The sequence below is a fragment of the Amblyomma maculatum genome, chromosome 9 (genome assembly GCF_055883805.1).
Source record: "Amblyomma maculatum isolate TAMU_Amacu chromosome 9, ASM5588380v1, whole genome shotgun sequence".
NCBI classification, from domain to species: domain Eukaryota; kingdom Metazoa; phylum Arthropoda; class Arachnida; order Ixodida; family Ixodidae; genus Amblyomma; species Amblyomma maculatum.
Genome location: NC_139352.1, coordinates 13,312,136 through 13,336,747, shown reverse-complemented (window position 1 = coordinate 13,336,747; position 24,612 = coordinate 13,312,136). Strand labels below are relative to the sequence as shown.

Below are 24,612 nucleotides of genomic sequence, written 5' to 3'. Positions count from 1 at the left end.
AGGTTTGTGGGCACACACTCCTGAGGCTAGGAAACACCGTCATGGACTCCATAACAATGGTTACGAAATCCTTTTCAGCATTAACGTCATGAGTTTGAACAGAGGAATGGAAGTGTATTTAAATTCAGTTTTCATAACGAAAATGTGTCTTTTGTTCGAACGAAATGAGGTAAGTTGTTATATACAGAATAAAATCGAAATGGAATGAACCTTGCTGCACGGGGCACTCTAGGCACAAAACACAAGTGCAAGGAATTACTATTACGAAGAAGACTGAAGTAGTTTCGAGCAAATTATTAGCAAACCAAGAACTTATAATTAGAGGAGGAGGACTGCAAGTTTTATATACAGTACAATGTGTGAGCAGTGATCTAACAAGGGGTTGAAACCAGCTTAAAGTTAGCAATCATATAGAGAACACTTTGCACCTATACACCGACTATAAATAACAGCTTTCAAGTGATATTTAAGAAGGAAGTATATAATAGCTGAACATTGTCAGTCCTCACCTGCAGTGTTGCAGCTGGGGAACTAAAGAAAATGCTTGAAGTGAAATTGTGTACAGAGCAGCGAGGCATGGAACAAAATGTAATGTTCGACATTAATACACAGGAAGTCAGCAGAGCGGCTTAGAAACCGTATGAGAGGTACGGCAGCCTATTTCTTTTTGAGGGAATACAGAACAGCAATGTCAGGACGCGGAGCGAAGTGGGCTGTTAACCGATGGTCGCTTGTCTTATAGTAGAAAGTAAGGATAAACGTATACTACATATTTCAAGAGTGTCGGCAGTCAGGCGGTCGGATAAGGTTAGGCTGTGTGCAGGGTTAAGGTGGCGGATACCTGGCCGAGACATGTCAGTACGAAATGTCTTTGTCATGCTTGCCTGACGGAATGGCGGACCACCGGCTTGAAAACCGTTTTCATGCGATAAGCGCCCAATCTCGAGAGTATGATAAAAAGGCTCTTCGCAGAAGCTCGCCATTTAGCCGGTTTGCTAGCGTTGTTTTTAGGCTGACAGGGTGTAGGTTATTTACACATCTCGGACGTGCGCCAAATGTGTATTCAGGGCGGACGAAATCATTTCTGAATTTAGGACCAACTAAATTTCCGAATTTTAATTTTTGAAATACGGAAACTCACGTTTTGGGCTGGCCATCCAAAATTTTGGAGTGGACATAATCGATTAGTCGAGCCGCCCCACAGGTGCCTCGATTGGAATGGAATGGAATATAGGGGCGTCCCCTTTGAAACGGAGGGGTAGCAATAGCTATCATATCCATTTTTCTCCCTATATCTTAATTATTGTTTTAGATTGGTTAACTAAACCATCATTCTATTTATTAAATTTTTGTTTCTACATTACTAACATTATGTTACTTTTCTGCTTTTAAACCACCAATTTTCCAATCGTTTTTTGCAGCTTCCACCGCAGGTTTATTCACCCGGCCACTGTTATCTCTAAACTCCAGAGCTTCAGGAACAGTGCTTGCGCCTGCTTCAACTTCCGGATGGATACCATTACATTCGAGTATAACATGGTCAAGTGTTTTTATGGATTACCACATACTGCAATTGTGTCATCTTCGTGGTTAAATTTCTTTTTGTAGCTGTGTGTTCTAGGGCACCCTGATCTAGCTTCAAAACGTAGGGCAGTGCCTCTTAAGTTATCAAATAAAGCTTCCTTCCTGATCTGCCTTTTCCACTTTCGGTATAGCTCCATACTCTGTTTCTTTTCCGAAGCAAGGTTGCCTCGATGCGCGCACCTTGGAGCGTCGCGCATCGAGGCAACCTTGCTTCGAATAGACGGAGCTACTGCAACACTTAAACTGGTTTTATTTCCCATGTTGTGCATTTATAACAACATGGAAAGTATATAACATGGGGAAAGTTGAGCATGCTCTAAAGAATGGGAGCAGCCTTAAAGTGGCGAAGAGGAGATTTAGCCGAGGAGTTCAATACTGGTCTATACAGTAGCCGAAGTAGTCAGGGCAATAAAGAGATATGAAGCAGTGAGAAGCCGTCAAATATTCTGCCAGTGACGAACTACAAGGTTAATAAATCTTTAGAAACTATGAAAAGGGGGAAAGCAGCTGGGGAGGGTCAGGTAACTTCAGATTTGTTGAAGGATGGGCGGGATATCTTGCTAGGGAAACTGGCCACCCTGTATACGCAATGCCTGGTGTCATCGACGGCACCGGAATCATGAAAAAACGCTAAATTGTATTATTTCATAAGAAAGGGGATGCTAAGGACTTGAAAAATTACAGGTCAATCAGCTTACTACCTGTTACATATAAGGTGTTTACTAAAGTAATCGTGAACAGAATTAGGACAACCTTGGACTTCAATCAAGCGAAAGATCAAGCAGGTTTTTGGAAAGGGTACATACACTACTATCGATCATATACATGCCATCAATCGGAAGATAGAAAAATGTTTGGAATATAACCAGCCCTTATACATAGCATTCATTGATTACGAAAAAGCACTTGACTCAGTTGAAACCTCGGCGGTGATGCAGGCATTGCGAAATCAGGGGGTAGACGAGCCGTACGTGAAAGTGCTGGAAGATATATATATAGTGGCTGCACAGCAACCATAGTTCTGCATAAAGCAAGTAACAAAATTCCCATAAAGAAAGGCGTTAGTCAAGGAGACACAATCTCCCCAGTACTATTCACAGCTTATTTAGAGGAAGTATTCAGAGACTTGGAATGGGAGCAGTTAGGGATAACGGTAGATGGAGAATACCTCAGTAATTTGCGATTTGCTGACGACATTGCCTTGCTAAGCAACTCGGGGGATGAACAGCAAATAATGATTGATTACCTAGACAGGAAAAGTAGAAAAGTAGGCTTGAAAATCAATATGCGGAAGACTAAGGTAATGTTCAACAGCCTTGCGAAGGAACAGCAGTTTACGTTAGGTAGCGAAACAGTAGAAGTTGTAAGCGAATATGTTTTCTTAGGACAGATAGTAACCACAGATTCGGAACATTAAAGGGAAATAACAAGGAGAATAAGATTGGGAAGGAGCGTATTTGGAAAATTTTCGCAGAATACGACTAGCAGCTTACCGGTATCGCTCAAGAGGAAAGTATACAACAGTTGCATCTTACCTGTATTCACCAATGGGGCTGAAACGTGGAGGCTAACGAAAAGTTTCTTTTACTTCAGTTGAGGACAACGCAGAGGGCTATGGAACGAAAAATGGTAAATGTAACGTTAAGAGATACGGAGCGTGCACAGTGGGTCAGAGAAATAAATCGAAGTAATGGCATTCTAATGAAAATAAAGAAGAAATGTGCGTGAGTAGGGCGTGTAGTGCGTAGAGAGGACAACCGATAGTCGCTATGGCTAACAAATTGGATTCCAAGGGAAGGAAAGCGTAGCAGGCGGCGGCAGAAAGTTAGGTGGGCTGGTGAGGCTAAGAAGTTCGCAGGGGTCAAGTGGATGCAGCTAGTGTAGGGTCGGGCAAATTGGAGGAATATGGGAGAGGCCTTCATCCTGAAGTGGGTATAGTCCGGTTGATGATGATGACCCATTTATCAACCATCTGAAATTTTGAAACTTAGACACAGTTAACAATAATCGCCACGGGAATCGCCGCTATCCGCAAAGACCCAAATTTGGACCTATCAAAACTGCCGTTTTTTTTTTATGCAGGAACCCTATGGCTGGTTTCACGACTGCTATTATTAAAGGACTCTGCTGTCTATTGCAGTCCACTATAACTATGTGTGATAATAAAGAGCTAGTTCGTGCTCTTTTGCATACAGCTGCGCTCTTAAAGAGCACGAAATTTGGTAAACGACTGCTGAAGTGCTAATTGAATCTGATTTCCGCTGCGCTCAGAGGTGCGTCTCCGATCGAACCGAAGTTTGATGGGCGGCTCAGGTCGCTGTTGTCGGTGCAACTGGGTTCTTCGCGGTATTCTGAACACTTTACACAGCCACTGTTAGTAGCTTAAGCATGCAGTTGAAAATGGTTAGGCCCACTAACTTATCAATGGTGCGTATCAATCCCTACCCGTAACGCTGCGGTTCAACGTCTAACTAGAACGACATGCCTTTCCAACTCTTGAAGCTATTAAGGCCAAACGTTCTAAAAAACGTAACTGCCTGCTGGCAATTCTAGATTCTTTCCCCCTGCTCGCTGGTCGTTGGTCGCTTGCGCTAACCTCTTTCCGCTGCTGTTGCTAACGCCTGCAGCGCTTGGTGACAAGTGGACAGCAAGAGCTAGGAGCCCTATCATCGTTTCCGCGTGTTCCGAATAGACGGAAAAACGTCATCAAACATTTTCTGCTGCATTGTTTATGCGAGGTGCTTGTCTTGATCGTATATTATGGACAGCGCACAGTTCATAGCCTTATCAAGATGTTTCACCACTAATGACAGCTGCACCGTTCGAAATGGCCTTGAGAGCTTATGCTCCCAACTTTGCTTGGCTCGAGGGTGGCACGCAGGCAGGGCGGTGAGGCATGCGATGCAAGAGGGCTTCGCAATATCGTGCTCTGTAGGCACGCTGGCTTCTCCTATTTTGAAACTACGTCGCACGTGAAAGCGATTAACAAATCGTGGACTTATTCCGGAAACGTCGCGAGGCATCGCTCATGGATCCAATCCTTGCGCGGTTCTCTGCGTTATTCATACTTTGCTGCCATCAAAATAATATAGTATTTGAGTCTTGTTGTACCCGACTGTACTTTAGGATATCATTACAGGAGCAAAGCAAACATTGAACATAAATTCGGAACGCAGGGAGAAGCTTCTCATGCTGTTATTCGCAGGGCACGCGACAAGACAGCTTCGACAGCTAGGACAACTTAGGTGGCCCAACATGCTCCACCTAACCGAAAAAAAAAAAAAAGAATTAAAAATATGAAAAGAGTAGAGGAGGAAGGGTGTAGCGTTTTTAAATATGAGCACGGGTTTCATTTTGCGGCATTTCGTTGAATTGTACGATTTTATTTGCGAGAATGGTACCCCCATATGTAGGACTACATATACTACCCCGCACCTGGACATTTAGCAACATTTCAAGTTTTCCTGATCGAGTGCTGTTAGCAAAAGGTATGACTGTCCTGCTAAAGCTAGTGCGAGTGTTTTATTCTTAGCCTATTATAAAACAATGAAACTACGACCAAATTCTAAAAGCAAGTATTTTCAAACTACTGAACTACTCTTCCACTGAAAAGGAATGCCTCACCATCATGTGGTCTATTTCGAAGTTTCTACCATGCCTACACGGCAGACCTTTCGAAGTGGTGACCGACCATCACACGCTTTGTTGTCTGGCAACTCTCAAAGACCCTTCAGGGCGCCTCTAAAGATTGAGCCTACAAATTCAAGAGTATGGCATCAATGTGGCATACACGTCTGGTCGTAAACATTTAGACAAGGTATTTATTACCTGTCTCGTGCTCCTGTGCAACCAGCGCCGGAAGCTACCGTTGACAACGAAGCGTTCCTGGATACAATTAGTGCAGCCAACTTTGCCAATAACCATGAAACTGTCTAGAAATTCGGCACATATAGTAAACTTTCTTCAGGGTGCCAGAAACACGATACCCCAATTTTTCGTCCTACTTTGTTATCTCTGTGTCTACGTGACGACGTCCTCATCAAGATAAATTTTACCGCCAACAGTCGTCCATACCTGCGTGTACCAGCAAATTTACGGGGCGAAATTTTTGAAGCACGGCACGACGAATCAACATCCAGCTACCTGGCAGCCACTCGGACGCTTGCCAGAATTAAAGAACGGTATTACTTGCCTAGAACCAGTCGGTCTTTTAAAGCCCATTACAATACCGTCCAGACCAATCCAACTAATTGGGATGGACTTGCTGCGACCGTTCGCTACCTCTATCTGTAGAAACAGGTGGATTATAGTAGCTGCTGACTACCTCACCAAAGATTATGGTTACAGAAGGAAGAGCTGTATTTTCTGCAGAGCTGAAGATGCAGAAGAGCTGAAGACGACGACGTCATGAGGCGTGAAAAAAGAAGTGCGCGAGCTCCAAGACAGATCGAACGCACTTACTGAACCCTACCTCGGACGCAACTGGGAGGGTCCTCGTTTACACTACAGTATATAAATAGTACACGGTAGAAGCAAATCTGCAGTTGCAATTATTTGACCATGTTATAGGAGCGCGGCACTGATGCAGAAATTTGGGGAGGGGGACACTTAAGAAGCCGAGCCTTGAACAACGTTAACGGCTCCCGCCCACCGCTCTCATTGCGGATCATACTTCGCATAGACGTAACGCACTTCTTATTCAAACCATACGAACGTTGCTGAGTGGCCTAGGGGTGTTATAACTCGGAATGCGAATGCCCTGGAAAGTTCGATTCTCGTCACTATTCCTTCTGAACTGAAACGCCCAGGTTGTAAGCTCCTGTTAAATTGGATATGTCGTGAAGGAGCACAAGTAGCATGCGAGAAGTAGCACAACCGATCAGTGTCCGGGGGCCGTGTCAGCTGTGAGCTAGCATCATATACCACCTCTCGGACCTATGCCTGTGATTTTTCGCTCAAAACACTGACGTTCCGCACCGACACTGTCAAAGGGGGCGCAGGAGTTCCTGGGAAACTGGGCCTTTAACTCTATAGCGTTAGAAACTATTCATGTTGGTGAACGTGAAGAAAAAAGAAGCAGAACATATCGATTCACGCTGTCGCCTGAGCAACGAGCATTGACCTCCTTAGCCGAATAAACCTCCAAGTGACAGTCAAAGATAGAGGAAGCGAAATTCTCTTGATGAGCTTGTTCAGAGGCTTGGCGTGATACAGTCGAGGCACATGACTGCACGACCGTCATGTGCGCGACCATCGCTAAGCTACGGTATTGGCTCGACGCGCCTTTCCCATGGAGGAAGGGAAGAGGCCCTTGCCATTCCCAATGCATTGGAGAAAGTGTGGCGGAAGTGACGTCAAAATTTAGGGTTAGCCAGGTCGGGCCATTTGCAACGGCATTGCTGTTGCTATGAAAACTCGGGCCACTAGCAACAGCGTTGCTAAGGGCCCGAGATACGTGAGCGTCGCGGAGATAGAAAATGCGGAGGGTAAAGGAGGAGGAGAGACATGGCAGTGTCCGGTCGCGGCGCGGCCGCACGGCCATGCCGGCTTCAAAAAAGTGACGTCAGGGCCTCTCCTAAGTTCTTTTCTTTGTGCATGATCTTTCCATTCCGCTCGCCCTCACCCAATCACTGTTTGTCATGCCTTCACGCACCTAACGCCATCCTGCGTTTGATCTCACAGCTAAGAGGTATAGTGGCGTTCTCTTTCGGCGTTGCTTGTAACTAGATCTAGGGTTTCAGACGGCTTGTCAGGCACACGCTTAACAATTTTAACTCATAACGCCCATGAGCAGGCATTAGACGTCTGTGCTTGAACCGAAAAAAAAATCTGTAAGGTGGCCCAAAATTCAGTTTTTGAAATTTGGTTGAACCGGGAAGAGGAAGTATTAATGAAATGCTAGGCATAACTTGTAGTCTATGGAGTAGATTTATAGAAAGTCAAAGTTATATTGAGCCAAAGAGAACAAGACAGTTGCTTGCTGCGGTGGTTGTAAAGCAACGCAGTTTTGCGATTTGAGATATTATTGCGCTAGCTAGACACCTCAGCCAATCGGGAAGCACCACTTCCTCGCCGGCTGTTAACTGAGCGCTATTGGTTCACTATCATACCTTCTCAGCTAATAATCAACAGCCATTATACATACTAGCATGATGCAAACATCTGTATGCAGCACGGATGTCCGCAAGACGTCACATAGAGAAATATAGATTAATAATCGCATAGACGTCTCAAATGCGTATCTGTAATTAACTTCAACGTGCTTTTTCACGATGATTGCCTGCAGTTACAATAGATGCGCTTTATACATTGGTCTGTAAAGGATTTTGACGCACATTAATTTTTGGTGGTATCTTGGAAGCCTTAAGTTCATTTGGATATTTACTATATACGTAGTTAAATTATACGACTTGTAGAAATCGCGATATATTCATTACATGCCTTATTCACTTAAACTGAGCTCTGGGGCTATAATTACCTTGTGTTCTACCAAAGTAAGTGTAATGATCACCATTTGCCATTCTAAAACGTATGTGTTCAGTATTAACGAATTGACACATACAGAATTGCTCCCGAGTCATTAACGAACACCGAGCACACCCATCAAAGGCACCGCGGTCATCGTTCGCATCGCAGTAATGTTATGTGGGCATGAAGCCAGAATTTAAAGTGAGAATGCACAAACCTACTCCTGTTTCGTACCTCGCATATTTTTTAGGATTCTGATGTTGAATCTTGAGGAAGGATTATTAAACCGAATCGATTTGACCTTCGCCGACTTAACCTCCTTTGTTTTCACGGTCTTGCCCAACATCGCGAAAAACAGTTGTTAGGCGTAGAAATCTCGTAAGGAGAGATTTTATGACGATTAAACATTGTGACATGCTGTCAACCTAAGAAGAAAAGTTGTTAATGGAGCATATGAAACGAAATTAATTACGTTTAGTTTGTTGTTGCACAAAGCTTATATTTTGTCAGTTGGGGAACAGAATAAGCTCTTGACGATTGTATGTTTTCTTACTTGAAAATAGCAGTTAGCGCCAGAACACGGAACTGAGCTAATGTTGCAGCTGTTAACTCTATGAATAGCCTTCATATTCAGTCGTCTACCTCAATTTTCTACATCCATGTGAGTACATTAGGCATACTATTGATATTACATCCAACCGACGTGCACTGAACATTAGATTTATACTTGGCATGGATCTATAGAATAGAAATAGACGACCGACTTCGAACGCTGTGCACAGAAACTGACCTCTGCTACCTGACATTTATTTAGTGTTTTGACACTAACTGCTGTTTTCAACTAACAGGACATGTAACTGTGCGAAATATTCTTACTCTGGGCCTAGCTGAAGAGATCGCAGCCTTGTGCAAAAACCAGTCTGATTTAATAAATTTCGTTTGGATTGCTAGTCCCATCAGGTGTTTTTGCTCTGACCGATGGACGAGCGCATGAAAAAAAAAAAAAAAAAAAACATAGTGGAGTCGAACTTATTCAGTTTAAAAGTCATTTTGCTATGTTAGCTTAAAAGATTTAGAAATTATGACTGACGAAAATTAAGTAGGTGTGTATGATGTCAGTTTATATAGTCGGCTTTATGCACAAACGATCACTGCGAAGCGAACGATGATCGGGATGCCATTCATGAATAGCTCGTGACGATTTTTGTGTGTATAACTTACATTACACAGAACACATTCTTTTGGGGTTGCCATATTTTGACATTACACATATCTTTGTAGACGGCCGCATAATAAACAGTCGCAGAGATGAGTTTAGTGAAGGGTGTATAGTACAATATGTTTAAAAGTTTCACAAACAGTATAACTGAACTATCAATGGAATGGGCACTTGACACATAAATTTGCAGGACAAGACGCCATATTATTCTACCTGAATATCTTTGTGCAGACCTATCTATGCAGTATATCCACTGTAACTCCGGACAAACATTAAAAAAAAAAAAAAACGTTTAGAAGATAATGGGATATGCGTATTGAGACGACTGCGCAATTGCTAATCCATTTTTTCCATCTGAATTGTTACTAATATCACTGCTGGATACAGACGTTTGGGTCATGCTGGTATGTATAACGGATGTTGGTGGTTGGCTTAAAACAGCAGGTTCAGGAGGTTTATCAACAGCATCTAGGACACTAGCTGACAAAACTAACGGGAGAGGACAAAGGGGTCAAGAAAAAATTGCCGCCACCGCCTCATAGCCTTTGAGGTGCAAAAGCGTTAGCTCATGGGTTTTTAGTGAATACAGCACGATTTGAACTATGATTCTGCGTGCGTTTGACATTTCTTTATTCATCTTTTTGACATCAAATCTTAAATACACGATTGCACCATTTTCTTCAAACACTGTAATTATCACTTTCTACACACGGCATCGAGTAAAGCGCCAGTAATGAGAAACCTGGATTTGGTCACTCCACAATTTTTCTGAGTTATCGTCCATCACAACCTCATTTGGCATAGATCCCGTCGAGGCGAATCGTTTGGTACCACCCGCATGGGCTTTTGGTCCAATTAATTATCACCTTAATTGCTACCTGCCAGCTGTAGGATTTAGTCTACGTTGCTCTTTCAATCACGGTGGAGCTTCCGTGACAAGCACAGATCCAAATACTAAAATTTCCAGATTTATCAGTGGTATATAATTTGTACGTGCTGATAAAAACTCCGAAAAGACTTAGTATGTGCTTTGACCAACACCCAAATACCCCCTTAAATCCTCGAAAAAAAAATAAGAGACCATTTCATTTGTCGAAAATAAAAATGACTGAGAAGAAACCAAAGTTGGGTCAAGAAGGACAAAGAGGAGAAAAAGGCGTCAACAATTGGTGTGACTATGCCTCAGTAAGCTATGAAAAAGCTGCAGTTGGCATATTATATTCATATATTCTTTGCGGAATTCTTAGCTCTTGCATTGGCTCTTTACAAAATTCTATGCTATGTATCACAGGTAATCATTCTTGTTGATTGCTTATCTGTGTTAATCTCGCTTGAAACCTCACAAGAATATTTTTTGAGTAGATTCCTGGGTTTTTTTGCTCCGCGTACTTTGAAAGAAATCCGTTTTGTCCGGGTCCCTGTCCATGCAGGTGCTCATTCAAGCGGTGCCTGATTACTTAGCGAGATTTTAGTATATTGGCGATTTCCAGGTTCAAGCGGTTCCAGCATATATCAGCCAGGCTGCGGGATCCCTTACTGAATACAACAGATTATCAGCGTTTATCACATAATTGGAATGTCCGTTTATAGAAAACCAGGCATTATGAGGTAACAATGACGCTGTTGCGGTGCAGAATTCCGGGCTTGAATTTAGACCTATTAAGATGTGGGTGAGCATCAACAAACCTATGTGCATCATGGGGAGAAGGGAATCCACAGAACATTTTTTCTTCACACTTCAGAGCAGGACATACCTGTAGATCCCTCTCTCTAGGTTAGGAATCCCCTTGTCACTACTCGTTTTACTGTTGTTCGGTGCGAGTGCCAAGGGATTTCCGTTGGACACAATGTGCAGAATTATCCATGACTACATTATAGCAACTCGTAGGTTAACCTGTTAACCATTCTTGCAATCCTTCCACTTTATTTTTTTTTTTGCATCAAAATTATTATGATTGTTTTTATATTCTAACCGCAATTCTTATAGCTGCATTGTTATAATTCTTTACATTCTCGCTTTGCGACAAACTTGTGACTGTATATGTGTTTGTAGGTATACGTGCCATTTTTCAAGAAGCCGACAACAAAACCGACTATACTGACCACTTCATGAGCAGTATCAGCACCTCTTCGTCCAAGATCTGTGCTCTGTCCATCACCACCGAGTCAGGGTGCGCCGGCCTGTTGCGCTGGTGACGTAGCGAGGGGGAGTAGCGAGGACCGTCCACCGGCATCGCTGTAAAACACGTAAAAAATGCTTAACCCCTCTACGAAACGGAAGCCGTGTGAGCACTCTAGTAGAACCGAGGTGGCATAGCTCGAAGTGGGAATGTAGATGTTACGCTTCTCGCCATCCAGCGTGAACGTGTCGAAAAAACTGGACAAAATCGTCCATCTCACGCTGCTTAGTGATGCTACAAAGCCCATCAACAAATAAGTGCCGTGCATTGTCGCCTGCCATCTACCCTTGCCTGAGGCAGGCTTGTGACTTTCGCTCACAACGCCGAGGTTGGATTTTTCGATGCGGTAGCGTTGAAATATACAGGCCATGGGGTTTCTCTCTGGCATATGCAGTCTATGGGCGTCTTTTTCATAGCTGGTGTCCTTTATTTCTAGAAAGGGAGGGAACTCTCGTCACTCCTGCATCTTAGGACTTCCAAGGTTGCTAGGAGTCGAGCTTTTAGATTGTATGTTTATGTCATAGGATTAAAGGAATGTGTGCGAGAAGGTAACGGTGCATAAATATTACAAACCTTGAAGCGGCGAATCGGGTATGTTCCTCTTTAGTCGAATGCCTTATACCTCTGTCACACGAACACTTTCGATCCTCAATAAATTCGATCTGCTTGGCGGTTTTTAAGAGGGATCGAAGCAACCGGTGCTACACGGCCGTTTTGAATGGCCATTGAGAAGCTTCCTTCGTTTGCGTTAGTTGACTTTGAGGGTGGCGACGCCTGCTCTCGAACGTGCTTGAATATTCAAAAGCGATTGAGGAAGCGGCTTCAAGCCAAGCAGGCTCGAGCTCGATTACACTTCAAAGTTGCCGAGAGAAAGCCTCGATCTGCATTGAGTTGCATGAAAATTGAGTTCGAGGATTGAAAGTGTTCGTGTGTTTTATATATGCCTCATTAGCACGAAATCAGGCTGCATCGGCGTACCCACCCGGCTGCGTGCATGACACATAAATCACGAGAAGGCATCCGGCCGCTAGTGTCCGCTCGGTGACATGTATAGCTGGCATGGAGGAATCATCATGTGCCAAAGACACCCGCGTGATGAGGACAGACCCGAGAGACACAGAGAAAGGACAGATTTTCTGTGGCGTGAATTGTGGCCATCGCTCCCAGTCAATTGAATAAATCTGTCGAAAACCATCATAATGCTTATTGTGAAGGGCACTCGGCGCCATTAAGAGTGCCATCACAAAACTACCTCCCAGCAAGTAGCCACATGTCAGACTTGGTTGAATCCATCAATGCGAAAGCATTAAAGGCTCCACAAGAAGGGGAACCCCGGTGTTTAGAAAAGCACGCAAATCCCGATCATCCATCTAGCAGCACGAGGCATGGCGGATACTGATCGGTTTGGTTTAGTTTGTGGGGTTTAATGTGCAAAAGTGACTCAGGCTGTGAGAGACGCCATAGTAGAGGACTCCGGAATATGGTAGGTCGTATGATGGCGTTCGTCTGGCACCCGAAACCGAAACTGGAACCTAACTGAAAAATTTAAGCCGGTGTAGGTGAATTCTGCGTATTTATTCATAAACACTATCTTGTGCGCTGTTTCACAGAGGAAAAACAACGAGGGTCAAAAAATAGGTACCTCTATACCTTTATTCGAAAATTTTGAATTCTCCAATTTTTAAGAGCAAGTTCACTTGAGGTCGTATGACGGTGTTCACGACTGTGAAAATAAGAGAAATAGGATTCAAAATCTTTGACATTGCATTTTCATCTTAAAAGGCAAACAAATCACGAGTCATGAAGGGTGTAAACTTGAGCCTTTGGTTAGCAGCTTTCCAAAGCCCACAATTTACTTTGGTGTCACGAACATTGATTTCCTAAATACAGGAACATTGTCACTGGGCTAGGATAGAAGGATTGGCGGTATATACCAGCTACTACCAGGGCGCCACGGCATCGCCGAAAAGTTCGGCCCTGACGAAGCCGCTCGATCTGCCCTTAGCAATGCCGTTTATGCACCCATTGCGGACAAGAGAGTGAGCTCAGTGTCTAGGCTTGTAAAGTGTTACGCTGAAGCTCACATTATATCGGTATACATTATGCAGTTTACGAGCATTTTTCTCGGACCCTCACAGGCTCACCTGTCGTTCGCCTCGCCTAGCGCGACGGGAAACAACGTGAAGCATACTGCGACGCTTGTGGTTCGGAGCTGCCCTCATTACTGGTACGGCCACTTGCTTTACGTGGAGTGTGTGCGGCCGTGCCATGGTAATCAAGCGCTTAAACTGAGTACATTTTATGCTTTAGGTGGCTATATCACATTTTTGCATGCTCGGTGTTTTGTCATTGATTGCCAATAAAATTTTAAAACAGTGGCACCAACTGTATTACCCGCAAGAGTTTTCATTTGGTTCCGTGGCATCCTCCATGAATTATCCTTGCACGTATTGTGTGGCGCTGTGGCATGCTTCTCCTGTCCGTATTTTATTGACATTATTACACTCTGCTCTGCACAATGCCAAAGGAGAGTTTCATGCCGTGCCGGGAGTGTAACCTTCAGCCAACCTAGAGATAAAATCTGTTAACCCATGATCTTTGACATATTGCCTTGACATTTACCTTTCATCCTAAGTAGCAGGTTACCTGCAGGTGGTAGCTCTCAGATTACATTGCCGAGCACTGATCAGTGACTGTATGACGTGGCGATGGTACATGCTGCCACAAAGTTGGGAGCTGCCAACTCAGGTTGATCATTTGAGGTGGGAGGATTAGATAGGAAACAACTTTTCGAGGCTCTATGATGCGGGGTCACTCACGCTACTCCTACTCCACTCAGGCACATTCGTACGGCTTGACTAGAAGGGGATTTATATCTACGTCGGGAGGTCGTACACATAATGTAGTACCATAGGACTATATGCGAATGGGTATGCATGAGTTAACAGGGGGCGCATAATAGAGGCTTAGTGACTACGCGAGTCGGAGAAGGGGAGCTGGCGACGAGAGGCGTTAACGCTGTGGTGTCATAGCCATAAATGCAGAGCTTAAGTGTTTCTCCCCATTTATTTTCGCAGGTTCCCGATAATTTGCTTCCTATATTGAAGGACTTCCAGTTCGGATGACTGATATGCCCACATGATCACAGCAGTCCGATGCATGCTTAGCGTGAAGGTTTAACTATCAGAGCGTTACCTCAATTCCGCACCTGGCCACGAGCCCATCCAATCCAATATGTACTGGGCAAGGGCTCAACATTTTGCCCATCCCCTATTTGCTAAGGTGAAATGAAAAATTTTCAGTTTGGAATGATTTGAGAGCTGCATAATAACTGGAGTAATAGTGTATTAGCAAAACCACTCACAATAATATACCGTGGTTTACAAAATTATTTTGGAGTCTTTCTTCATTGATTTATTTTGTATAGTCAGTAAGATGGCCTGAAAATCGACGAATAGCTTGAACATAGTAGAAAGGCCCATCATATAACTATGTGCAATAGTAAAAGTCAGAAATACGCATGTGTTTTAGGTAGCAGCGTTGATTAATAGGAAATTAGTCGCGTAATAACTTTGTGGGTGTATTGTAGTTGATATAAAATGGAAAACATTGCACGAAGGTCAACTCTTGGTGACGTCATATGATGTATAGGTATAGAGTCCGCCCTATAGTTTTTCACGCCTACTCCTTCCACTAGCTCACTTCTTCGTTCCGTCTCATCAGGCGCTAGGATTACCTATTTGACGGGCGGCGCTTAACTTGCTTAGCCAACCGTTACGCCCACTGTCACAAGGACTAATACACAGACGTGACACCCAATAACGGGCGCGTAACTGCAGCGCACCTCTCCCTTCTTGTAATGCATACCTTCCTCAATGCAAGGTAGCAATGCTCCTTCTCATCATCGGGTAGCAAATACCACCGAAATGTTCCCGTGGCAAGCATCCTTTGGTCACAGATATTACTAGAACTACTACCGCACCGACGCAAAACTTAGGTAAAGGCGCTTAACATATGTCGCTGTAAAGGGTTTGGGGGCAGTTACCCTCTTGAATGTGTCTTTCTTGTGATTCGCTATGTATAACTACACTTGAATGAAACCTTTTTAAACAAGTTATAAAGAACAGAGATGTGCGCTGTATACCTTCGACGATAGTTCACTCTGAAGGTTTATTTCTTGTGTAGGGCATTAGTACAAAATAACAAATAAATGCAATAAATAAATGCATTGCTACCTTGCATTGAGGAAGGTATGCATTACAAGAAGGGAGAGGTGCGCTGCAGTTACGCGCCCGTTATTGGGTGCACAAAGTACAAAGTACGCGCATGCAAAGTGCTCTCGAGAACTTACTCGGGTACTCATGAGTGCGAGCCGTGCCCGCAGAAGCCGCTTGATAGGCCTCGTCGACTTGCTTCACCGTTAGGGTAAGCTCCAGACCGTCGTCGGCGCACCATATGCGACTCGACTGTATGCACAGAATTAATGCAAAAAGGCATAACTTCCGAGTTCCCATCTTAATTGAACGTGGGTAAGATCAGGATGCGTTTAAGCATACATGTACACTAGCATTCTTCGCAATTGTTTCTGGGTATAGTCAAAGCCTGAGAAGCCAGTCTGTCCGGACGTGGCTTTTATGCTGGACATGCGAGGCATATCCCCTTGGTAGTGTGCAGCACGTGGCGGAGATTGAAGGTCAGCAAGCCATAGATTTTCGGGCGCAGGGCAAAATAGTCCGTCCGGGTTACAGCTCAGGGAAATTCTCTCTGACCACAGTGAGTCAGCGACATGGCATCCGACGTTCTCGACCACTAAACACCTTATCCGGCAGCTTAATGTTGGAGTGTTTAGCAAAGCGGATATTGGCGGAGCAACACAGCATTCAAGCCTTTCACACGCGCGTTGGTGGTGTACTGCGTGTAACTCGTTCCATGCGTTTCAGACATTAAAACTTGTGTTTTATGCTCCCGGCAGAGACGCCTGCAGGCGGCGAAAATGTGTGGAGTTGGCGGTATAGAAATGATGTAAACGAGCACCGCCGAAACATGGTGCACATTTTATCACGTAGGGTTTTTCCGCTGCAGCTTGAGTGATTTACAAGCGTGTTACTGACGATCGCTTCAAAACCTCCTGCGCGGTTATGGAGAGACCGGTTGTTAACACGTGCAAAGTAATGTACTTGTAAACAGCCAGCATGACCAGTCTGATAAGCCTTGTGCAACGTGGAAAGATTGTAAGTGGGCGTAAAAAGATAGAAGGCAAAGTTTGTTTACAAGGAAAGACTGCTCAGAAAACAATATTTATTTATAATGGTACCCAAAGCATCATTGTCTGGCATCACAGAAGGAAGGAGGGAGGGGGGGGGGGAGAGAAAAAAAATGTGTGATACATTTGCAGGAAAAAAGAAACACAACAAAATGTATTTGAATAGGTACAACACAGTAACAGAATTCCTGAATAATCACACAGTGACGAAAAAAATACATCGTTGGGTACTATGGACACCACCAAATGCCGCATAATGGCATATAACGGCCTATAACCACCACATAATGGCATGCCGTGAAATGTAACTTACTGACTCCTGATTCCGATAAAGTATCATATGGAGTTAGCCACAGGGCAGGCGAGTAAGATTTCTCAAAATAAAGGCACACAAAGCGACCTTTTACAATCGTTGGCCGCGGCTCTGTAGTGAACTGAATGGAATTTTCAGATAATTTAACTTCATCACGGGGTTATGTGCACTGATGGAGAGAAACAGCTTAACTAACCAGCGCGTACAGCCAATGTTTAGAGGATGCTTGAAGGTGCGAATAAACAGAAGGATCACGCTCTGCCTGCTCGACACGTGAAGAACCGATTTACACGACGAGCTTGACTGCACGCGTTAGGCGCAATAGCCAGGCGCTCAGCATACTCCTCTTTGAAAGTAGCCGACGTGCTTGCTCGTCAGGTTCAGGGCAAAACGCAGACACCAGCCTTGTTGAAGAACGAAACAAACGAACACAAAAAACATGTGCGCCCCTTTCACACCCTTTTCTTGGCATGCGAATCCGCTCGTATTGTCTGTGACTCTTCGCTTTAGCCAAAACTTGTGATACTAAAACGAGCCTCAACTAATAAGTAGAGAATGCCTCCCTTTGAAAGTGTGTGAAGACAGGAAATGCATGAAATAATGTATCTATCCTTGTATGAGCTCTTTTTATCTGCGGTTGTAAATATTGGGGCATCGGCATCAGTATATTGCATTGCATATCACTGCACTTATCATGACAACTAAGAGAGAGGAAACGGCCCATCGCGTCGAAAGCATCATTAATACAGTAGCCAAGCGTAAAATTTCGCACTTTCCTAAATCCAATTTCGCCCCCATTTTACGTTGGCATTAGGGGAGCCTGCCAAGGCAACACTAACTACACTTGCTGCTTTTATACTTTTAACTTACGAGCGCTCATTTTCAGAGCGCGCGTGTTAGGTCTCTTTGCATACTCGGCATTGACGTCAGTTGGAGATGGGCAACTTGTTCTCAGCTGTTTGGATATTTTTACTCAAAGTGAGTAAAAGAAAAAGTTTGATACATATCAGTCATATTTAATTTATTTATAATGGATGTCGCTTCAGAACAAAATGATGCCTATGTAAATAAAAGGGAATGCGTCTTGTTTCTATGTTGCTGGTGCGAGTATGAAAAAAAAAAAATGTTGTGTGGTTATTTATTCGAGCCAGATTCTTTATCTGGAGAAAAACAGCGCTGAAAAAAAAAAAAAAAAACTCCCAGCTTCCTTCGGGAAATATTATGGCCGTGCATTAATCAGGCCCTTCGTACAAAACTGAAGTCCATCGCCGACAAGGACAGACAGGAACATTCACTAACTCGCTTAATGTCTACCATGCATGGTTTCATCCAAGTGTGGCATCAGACCAGAGTTGTACCAGCAAAAGTAACATACTACTGTATGTGAAATAAATCATTCTTTGAAAAAATGTGTCGCGTGTTCGATCACTATGGGTTGGCAAGAAAAAATACTTGCAGTATTGAGCACCGCTCTTCCGGCGATGTACGGTTACCTTTTTCAGCCGCTTAGTGGTGCCCTTTCAGCATCGCTAAAAATTAAAATGCCCAAATGCGCTCCACTAGAGAGATAAATCGTGAAAGGCAGGGAGAAGGGGGGTGAAGTCGAGTAGGTTGCGGTTGGCTACCTAAATCTAAGAGATGCGAAGAGACATAACGGAATGATTTACTACGTCAGCTATATAAGAACAGCGCGCGGCAGACTTTAAGAGTGCTTCCGGAGAGCCAGTTCAGTTGCTGTACGCTATTGTTATGTGCTAGCGGCCTCACTAAACTCCCGGAAAGGCATGCATGTTGGCTGAGGGTTTCTACCAAGAGACGTACTTGGAGAACCACGTGCGTCACAATCACGGATGCGAGCTCCGCCAAGAAGAAAGACAAATATTCGGACGAAAGTGTACTGCAGAGAGAAAGAGAGAGATAGTAGAACGTTTTATTTAAACCAGCGAATGAAGGAGCTGAAGGAGGGGGGAGGGGGGCTCAGACACAGGCAGACATTACTGAATGGAGGCGTCTCAGGCCAGCTGGACGATGGCTAACCGGAGCCCAGGGTCCGAGCAGCGCAGCACGGTCTCCCAGAGCGGCGGCGTCCAATTTGGGACCTTTCCGGGGAGAAAAGGGGTCTTCCCAGATGACGTGCTCGAGGGTCCGTCTCGAGTCACAGTTTATACATAATTCTTATCTTTCTCCTGGGAGAATATGGCTCACCAAGAGCATGCAGGCAGGCCGTTGCCTGGCGCAGCCTCCAAACTGGGACATTCTCACACCCGCTCCTGGTGAGCTGAGCTGTAATATTCAGTGTGCAGCTTCGTATTTCGCCTTGCTGGGTACGAATGACCTTAATTTAATTTAGGTGTCCACTGAACAAATGGACAGATACTGCACCTTTCCCTAATCAATAAATATAAAATAATCGCAGAATGAAATAGCAGCGTTAAGGGTGCTATCGCCTCTATTCTTAAAGCGAATCTTTAGTGGTCTCTTAATTAAAATTGTCACATCATGTAAAACCTTGCTAAACCATATAAAACCATGCTTAACCAAGATTTGGTTCGTATACCTAACCTAAAGCCATGATTAAACTCCCTTCATTTCTTTATGGAAAAAGTGAAGAACACATAGAGAGAGAGACGGGTTCGCATTTGCTCAAAACAGCATTGTTATAAATAACTAATGGTTCATTTCAAGGCGAATTGTTCGATTGTTCGTAGCACATACACACACACACACAAAAAGCGACGTCATGATGGTTCTTGAATTTTTGATACCCTAGTTAAGCACGACTGGCTTCTTCATAAGTAGTGGCGAAGGGAAACTATTACATCAAACATCATCGTTAACAATTGTAGAGCACGTTAATACGGCGGGCGTCGCTGTCACTGAGTCCAGGCTTGTCGTACACCTCGGTCAACATGCTGCCGTCCTTCCCCAGCATGGTGACCAGGCCCGGTGCTCTGGCGAAGGCGTGGGAACCATACAGCATGACAGAGTCTACGTCGAAGGGGGAGATCAACCGGTTCTGCCATGGCTCCAGCTTATCGAACTGCTTCTGGCTTTCTGCACCATGATAACATTAGATTTTGGTGAAGTCCTACTGACGGATTTAACTAAATGTGGCGGTATAAAATCAACACACCAAAATAAAAATGTTCAGACAAATGCAATGCACCTTAATTTCTAATCAAACAAACGATATGGAGTAAATTGCGAGCATGCGAGACCCTTGGTAGATGATCACCAGTGACATTTGTCAGGAGTTCCACCCTTAAGGGAAGATATATATATAAACATGAGACTTTAGAATTGCAGCGCGGCAGCGTTCACAATCCGAAACAAGCGTTTAAGGGAGTGTGGATGAAAATTTGTTTCAGCAAAGTCACGTCATCTGATCATCTGAAATGAGGGACGCTCATGCCTCGACATCTGGTAATGATACTTGGTAAGTGGATCACATTCCATTGTATTAGATTTGTTTCTTAGCGCTATAGCATCCAGGAAACTTATGGTAACAACTGGGTTATAATAATGATTCGTAATGGTGACTGATTCTGGACTGACAGCCTGATGATATACTTTCGAAATAGACAGCAATTTTTTGTGTTGAATGACTGTTCGCTACATATTACGCCCCAAATCAGACGCTTACCAGATGTGAGGGGAAAAGTGTTATCTGGTAAGACTCAATTATTTGTCCTCAACTATTACGATAAATAGACACCCCTTGCTTTGCATCGTTGTTAATATTTCACTCATTTTCTTTTTTTCGGCCGTATCTCTCTCTCTCTCTCTCTCTCTCTCTTTTGCAACATTGGATAGCAGGTGGTTACATACGGGCCGACTAACATCTTTTCTTTGAGTGGACTCTTTTTGTTCATTTGGCAAGACATAATTATTAATATTTGTCCCTACTTTTGCAAGCCAAAGACATTTATTTATTTATTCAGGTTACCCCTAAAGGCTCTCCAAAGGAGGGTATTACATAGGGGAGGGGGGGGGGGGGGTTACAATTGTAAATAACACGATGCAGTTATCAACATTTACAATAAGAACCATTAAATATAACATAAAAAGAGGAAAGAAAAACAACACCAAAATATTCTACACATTTCCGTCACAGCGAAGTAGCTCTTGGAATTTTTTCGGAATTTTTTTTATGTTAGTTTCTGTAGCGATGTCCGATGGCAAGTTATTCCATTCAATGATAGTGCGAGGTATGAATGAATTGGCATAAGATGATAAATGACACTTTGCGCGTTTAACTTTGAAGGCATGATCAAGTCGTGGAAAAATGACATCAGGTGACTGAAACAAATCACTGCGCAGTAGTGGATGGTGATAAAGCTTATGAAAAAGTGTTAACCGAGCGTGTTTACGACGACATGATAAGTCTTCCAGTTCAGCACGTTGTTTTAATGCTGTGACGCTAGTGAAAGGTGAGTAGTCTGAAAAATAAAACGCACATCACGGTTCTGCAAGGATTAGATGTTGGTGACAACATAGGCTTGATCAGGGTCCCAAATAGCCGCGGCATATTCAATTTTAGGGCGTATTAGAGAGATATAAGCACGTTTTTTAACATGGATAGGAGCGTGTTTGAGAGTACGTTTAAGAAGACCAAGTGAACGGTTAGCAGCAGCTAGGGCGGGGTCGATATGGTGATGCCATTTTAGATCAAACTGAAGGTGCACGCCAAGGTATTTGTAAGTGTTTGTTAGTTCAACAACATTGTCATTGAGCATGTAAAATACTTTGTGTACTTTTTCCGCTTGTTCAGGACTTTGAGCTTGTCCAGTGCAGGCAACAAATAAAAAAATTTTGCGATGGAAGACGTAAGTGTCCTCAGCAACACTGTCTTCATCGGAGCTTTTGAATCATACCAGTTGCGAAACTCCGCTTCAAAAACTGACCGACGTTTGTGCGCATTTTTGGGTGTCTATGAATTGTCGCGCCATCTGAAAGCGCTGAATACAAGTATTTTACTATTGCCGTGATTGCCTTTTGGAAATCAAAATTTTCGCTTCTCTTTTCCATCTCGACAAACTATATGGCTCTAACCTTAATAATTTTGCCGCTAGTCTTCAACTAATTTTATTTTCCATAATGGTTGTGCATTTATCAAGAATCAGAAAGTTTGGACGCAGTTTCCGTTAATGGCCGCGGGGGCCGCCACCATTCGTAAACACAGTTGACAGTTGATGGTCGTGTGGTGCGGACGCGTGTTCCATCGCTCCTCCGATTGCACGTGGCTACCGGAAACGGACGGACTGGCGACAGCGGGAGCTTTCGAAAGCGTCAAATAGATGAGTTCTTTCTTTTATTAACTCTATTTCGTTTTCAGCTAGTTAGGTTAGATGCAGCCTAAAGAATAGAATTTAGCTCTTTGTCCTAGCGGCTTGGTTTTTCGTGCCGGCAGCTAGGTTTTCGCGGCGTTCATTCTTTAACTATTTTGTTTAGAGAAATTTTCTTTTTTCTATGCTATTGGCATTCGCAGAATTTATTTTAATGCGTTTTTTGTTAGTCGTTTTTGTGTCTTCCTTTTGCAGTTTGTATATTCTGAGAATTCGTAGTAGAAATAGTTCAGTTGATACATGCTTAAGATGTGCAATCAAAAGAAGGTAAAGTGTACTCAGTGTGAGGCGCAGGTTAGTATCAAGGAAACGTGTTTTGACTCTGTAGATGAAGCGGAAGGCAGTGACTTTTTGTGTCTGTGTTGCGTGTTGAGTGCGCGCCTAGATAGAATTGAGCGAGAAAAGAGCAGTTTAGTGTCTCGTGTCGATGATTTAGAAAATGAAGTAGGTTTGTTAAGAGCAGAAAATCAAACTGCTAGGACAGCTTCCTCAAATGGAAAAAAAAAATGGCCGACTTTATCCTCCAAACCAAAGAGGACGGACATTCCAGTGCGGGCCGAGTGGCTGGGACCAGCACTGGCATGGATGGCGTAAGCAAAGTAGGCCAGGCAGATTTTGCCCTTGGAAACAACGAGGACGAACATTCCAGTGCGGGCCACGTGGCTGGGACCGGCACTGGCATGGCAGGCATAAGCAAAGTAGGTCAGGCGGATCCGAACCGACAGAGTTGTTTAGAAGCAGCTATTAAGAAGTCGGGAAAAAAAGGAAGAAGTAAGCAAGAATGAAAATCCCAGAGAGAAGGACACAGATAGCCGAAAGCAGGAGCCAACAGTTGGGAGAGGGAGAGAGAATGCCCAGGTGCTTATCGCCGGAGATTCTAACATGAGCAGGTGCAAGCAAGATATCTTGGAACGTGTAAAGGGTGATAAGCGAGTGTTAGTTGGAACCTTCCTAGGAAATGACAATGAGGGCAGTGCTGATTAAGAGTAAAAAATAGGCTGCTGAAAAATTCCGCAGAGCGCAGTATAGCGATAGTAGCTCCTATATTTCATCCATTCAGCCGCGGGGCTAAACGATGTCCTAAGTGGTGACGCTGCAGGAGTGGTGAAAAGTTTAGCTAAGGGAGTTGACGATATCAGGGAGATAACACAGCAAGCGCAGATAGTTGTATGCACAGTACCGGAGGCGCTAGGATCGAACGGAAAGCGGAAAGGACGTGGTGACAGTTAATCAGGACATAAGAAAGTTAAGCCTGGAGAAGCGTTTCGAAGTGGTTGAGGCAAACAGGGAGGTGCATAAAGCAGGTTTTGGCAGGGCTTTTCAGCGAGATGGCATTCATTTTAACAGAAGGGTGGGAGCAGAGATCGGATGGCGCCTGGCAGGCAGGGCTGTAGCTTTTTTATTGGGTCCGCGAGGGCTCCGTGCACAGAGGTAGTTAGAAGTGAAGCAGAAGAAAGCGTAATAACGGAAGCTGAGCCCCAAAAAATGGCAAGGAGGAGGTCGAGGAAGAAAAGTACAAAAAAGAAATTTAACACTAGGATCAGCTACATAAACATGCAAGGAGGTAGAAAAAGAGCGAAATGGCTAGAGATAGAACAGCAGTTGAAGGATGATAAACAAAATATGTGTGTACGCTCTTTGCGAGACTCATCTCAGGGATCTAGAAGATCCGCCGTTTATAGAAGGCTACGTCTGGAAAGGGTGCAACAGAACGAGAACGAAAAAAAAAAAGGGTGGGGGGGTAGGTATGTGATACACCAGGGAACAAATTGTCAAAGAATACAATCATCTTGTAAAGAACATATCTGGGTATCAGGAACAATTTCCGACATAAGGACATGACTAGGGGTAGTTTATTTAGGAACAGGACACCAATGCAGGCAAGAAAACAAGGATCTTGCTGAATGTCTCAGTGACGATATAAGCCAGTTTGGAGAAGGGGCCGATATTATTCTGCTGGGGGACATGGACGGCCACATCGACGATCTGGATGGATACACGGATTGTAATGGCAAGCTAATGCTAGATTTCTGTGAGCAACACGACTTAGTTACAGTAAATAGAGAAACAAAATGCGAAGGCCAAATCACGTGGGAATTCCGCAACAGGCAGACGACCATTGACTACTGTCTAATGTCGCATGGAATTTATAGCAAGGTCACAAAAATGTAAATAGACGAAGAAGGAGAGTGTAGTCTGGGAAGTGATCATAAACGTATTATTCTGCAGATGCATGGAGC

The 24,612-nt window shown here is 43.9% G+C and overlaps 2 protein-coding genes across 2 annotated transcripts in view; both read right to left on the bottom strand.

The window, feature by feature from the left end:
* The window catches only part of LOC146178359 (immunomodulatory peroxidase-like), a 97,072-nt gene extending 85,565 nt beyond the window's left edge, over positions 1–11,507 (bottom strand). Inside the window, exon 1 of the mRNA XM_084578184.1 lies at positions 11,375–11,507. Coding sequence (XP_084434310.1) covers positions 11,375–11,505 — 131 coding nt within the window. The 5' untranslated portion in view covers positions 11,506–11,507. The remainder of the gene's footprint in view (positions 1–11,374) is intronic.
* A 7,490-nt stretch (positions 11,508–18,997) lies between these two features.
* Positions 18,998–24,612, bottom strand: part of LOC146178358 (astacin-like metalloprotease toxin 5) — a 37,462-nt gene continuing 31,847 nt past the window's right edge. The window contains exon 6 of the mRNA XM_084578176.1: positions 18,998–20,081. Coding sequence (XP_084434302.1) covers positions 19,861–20,081 — 221 coding nt within the window. The 3' untranslated portion in view covers positions 18,998–19,860. The remainder of the gene's footprint in view (positions 20,082–24,612) is intronic.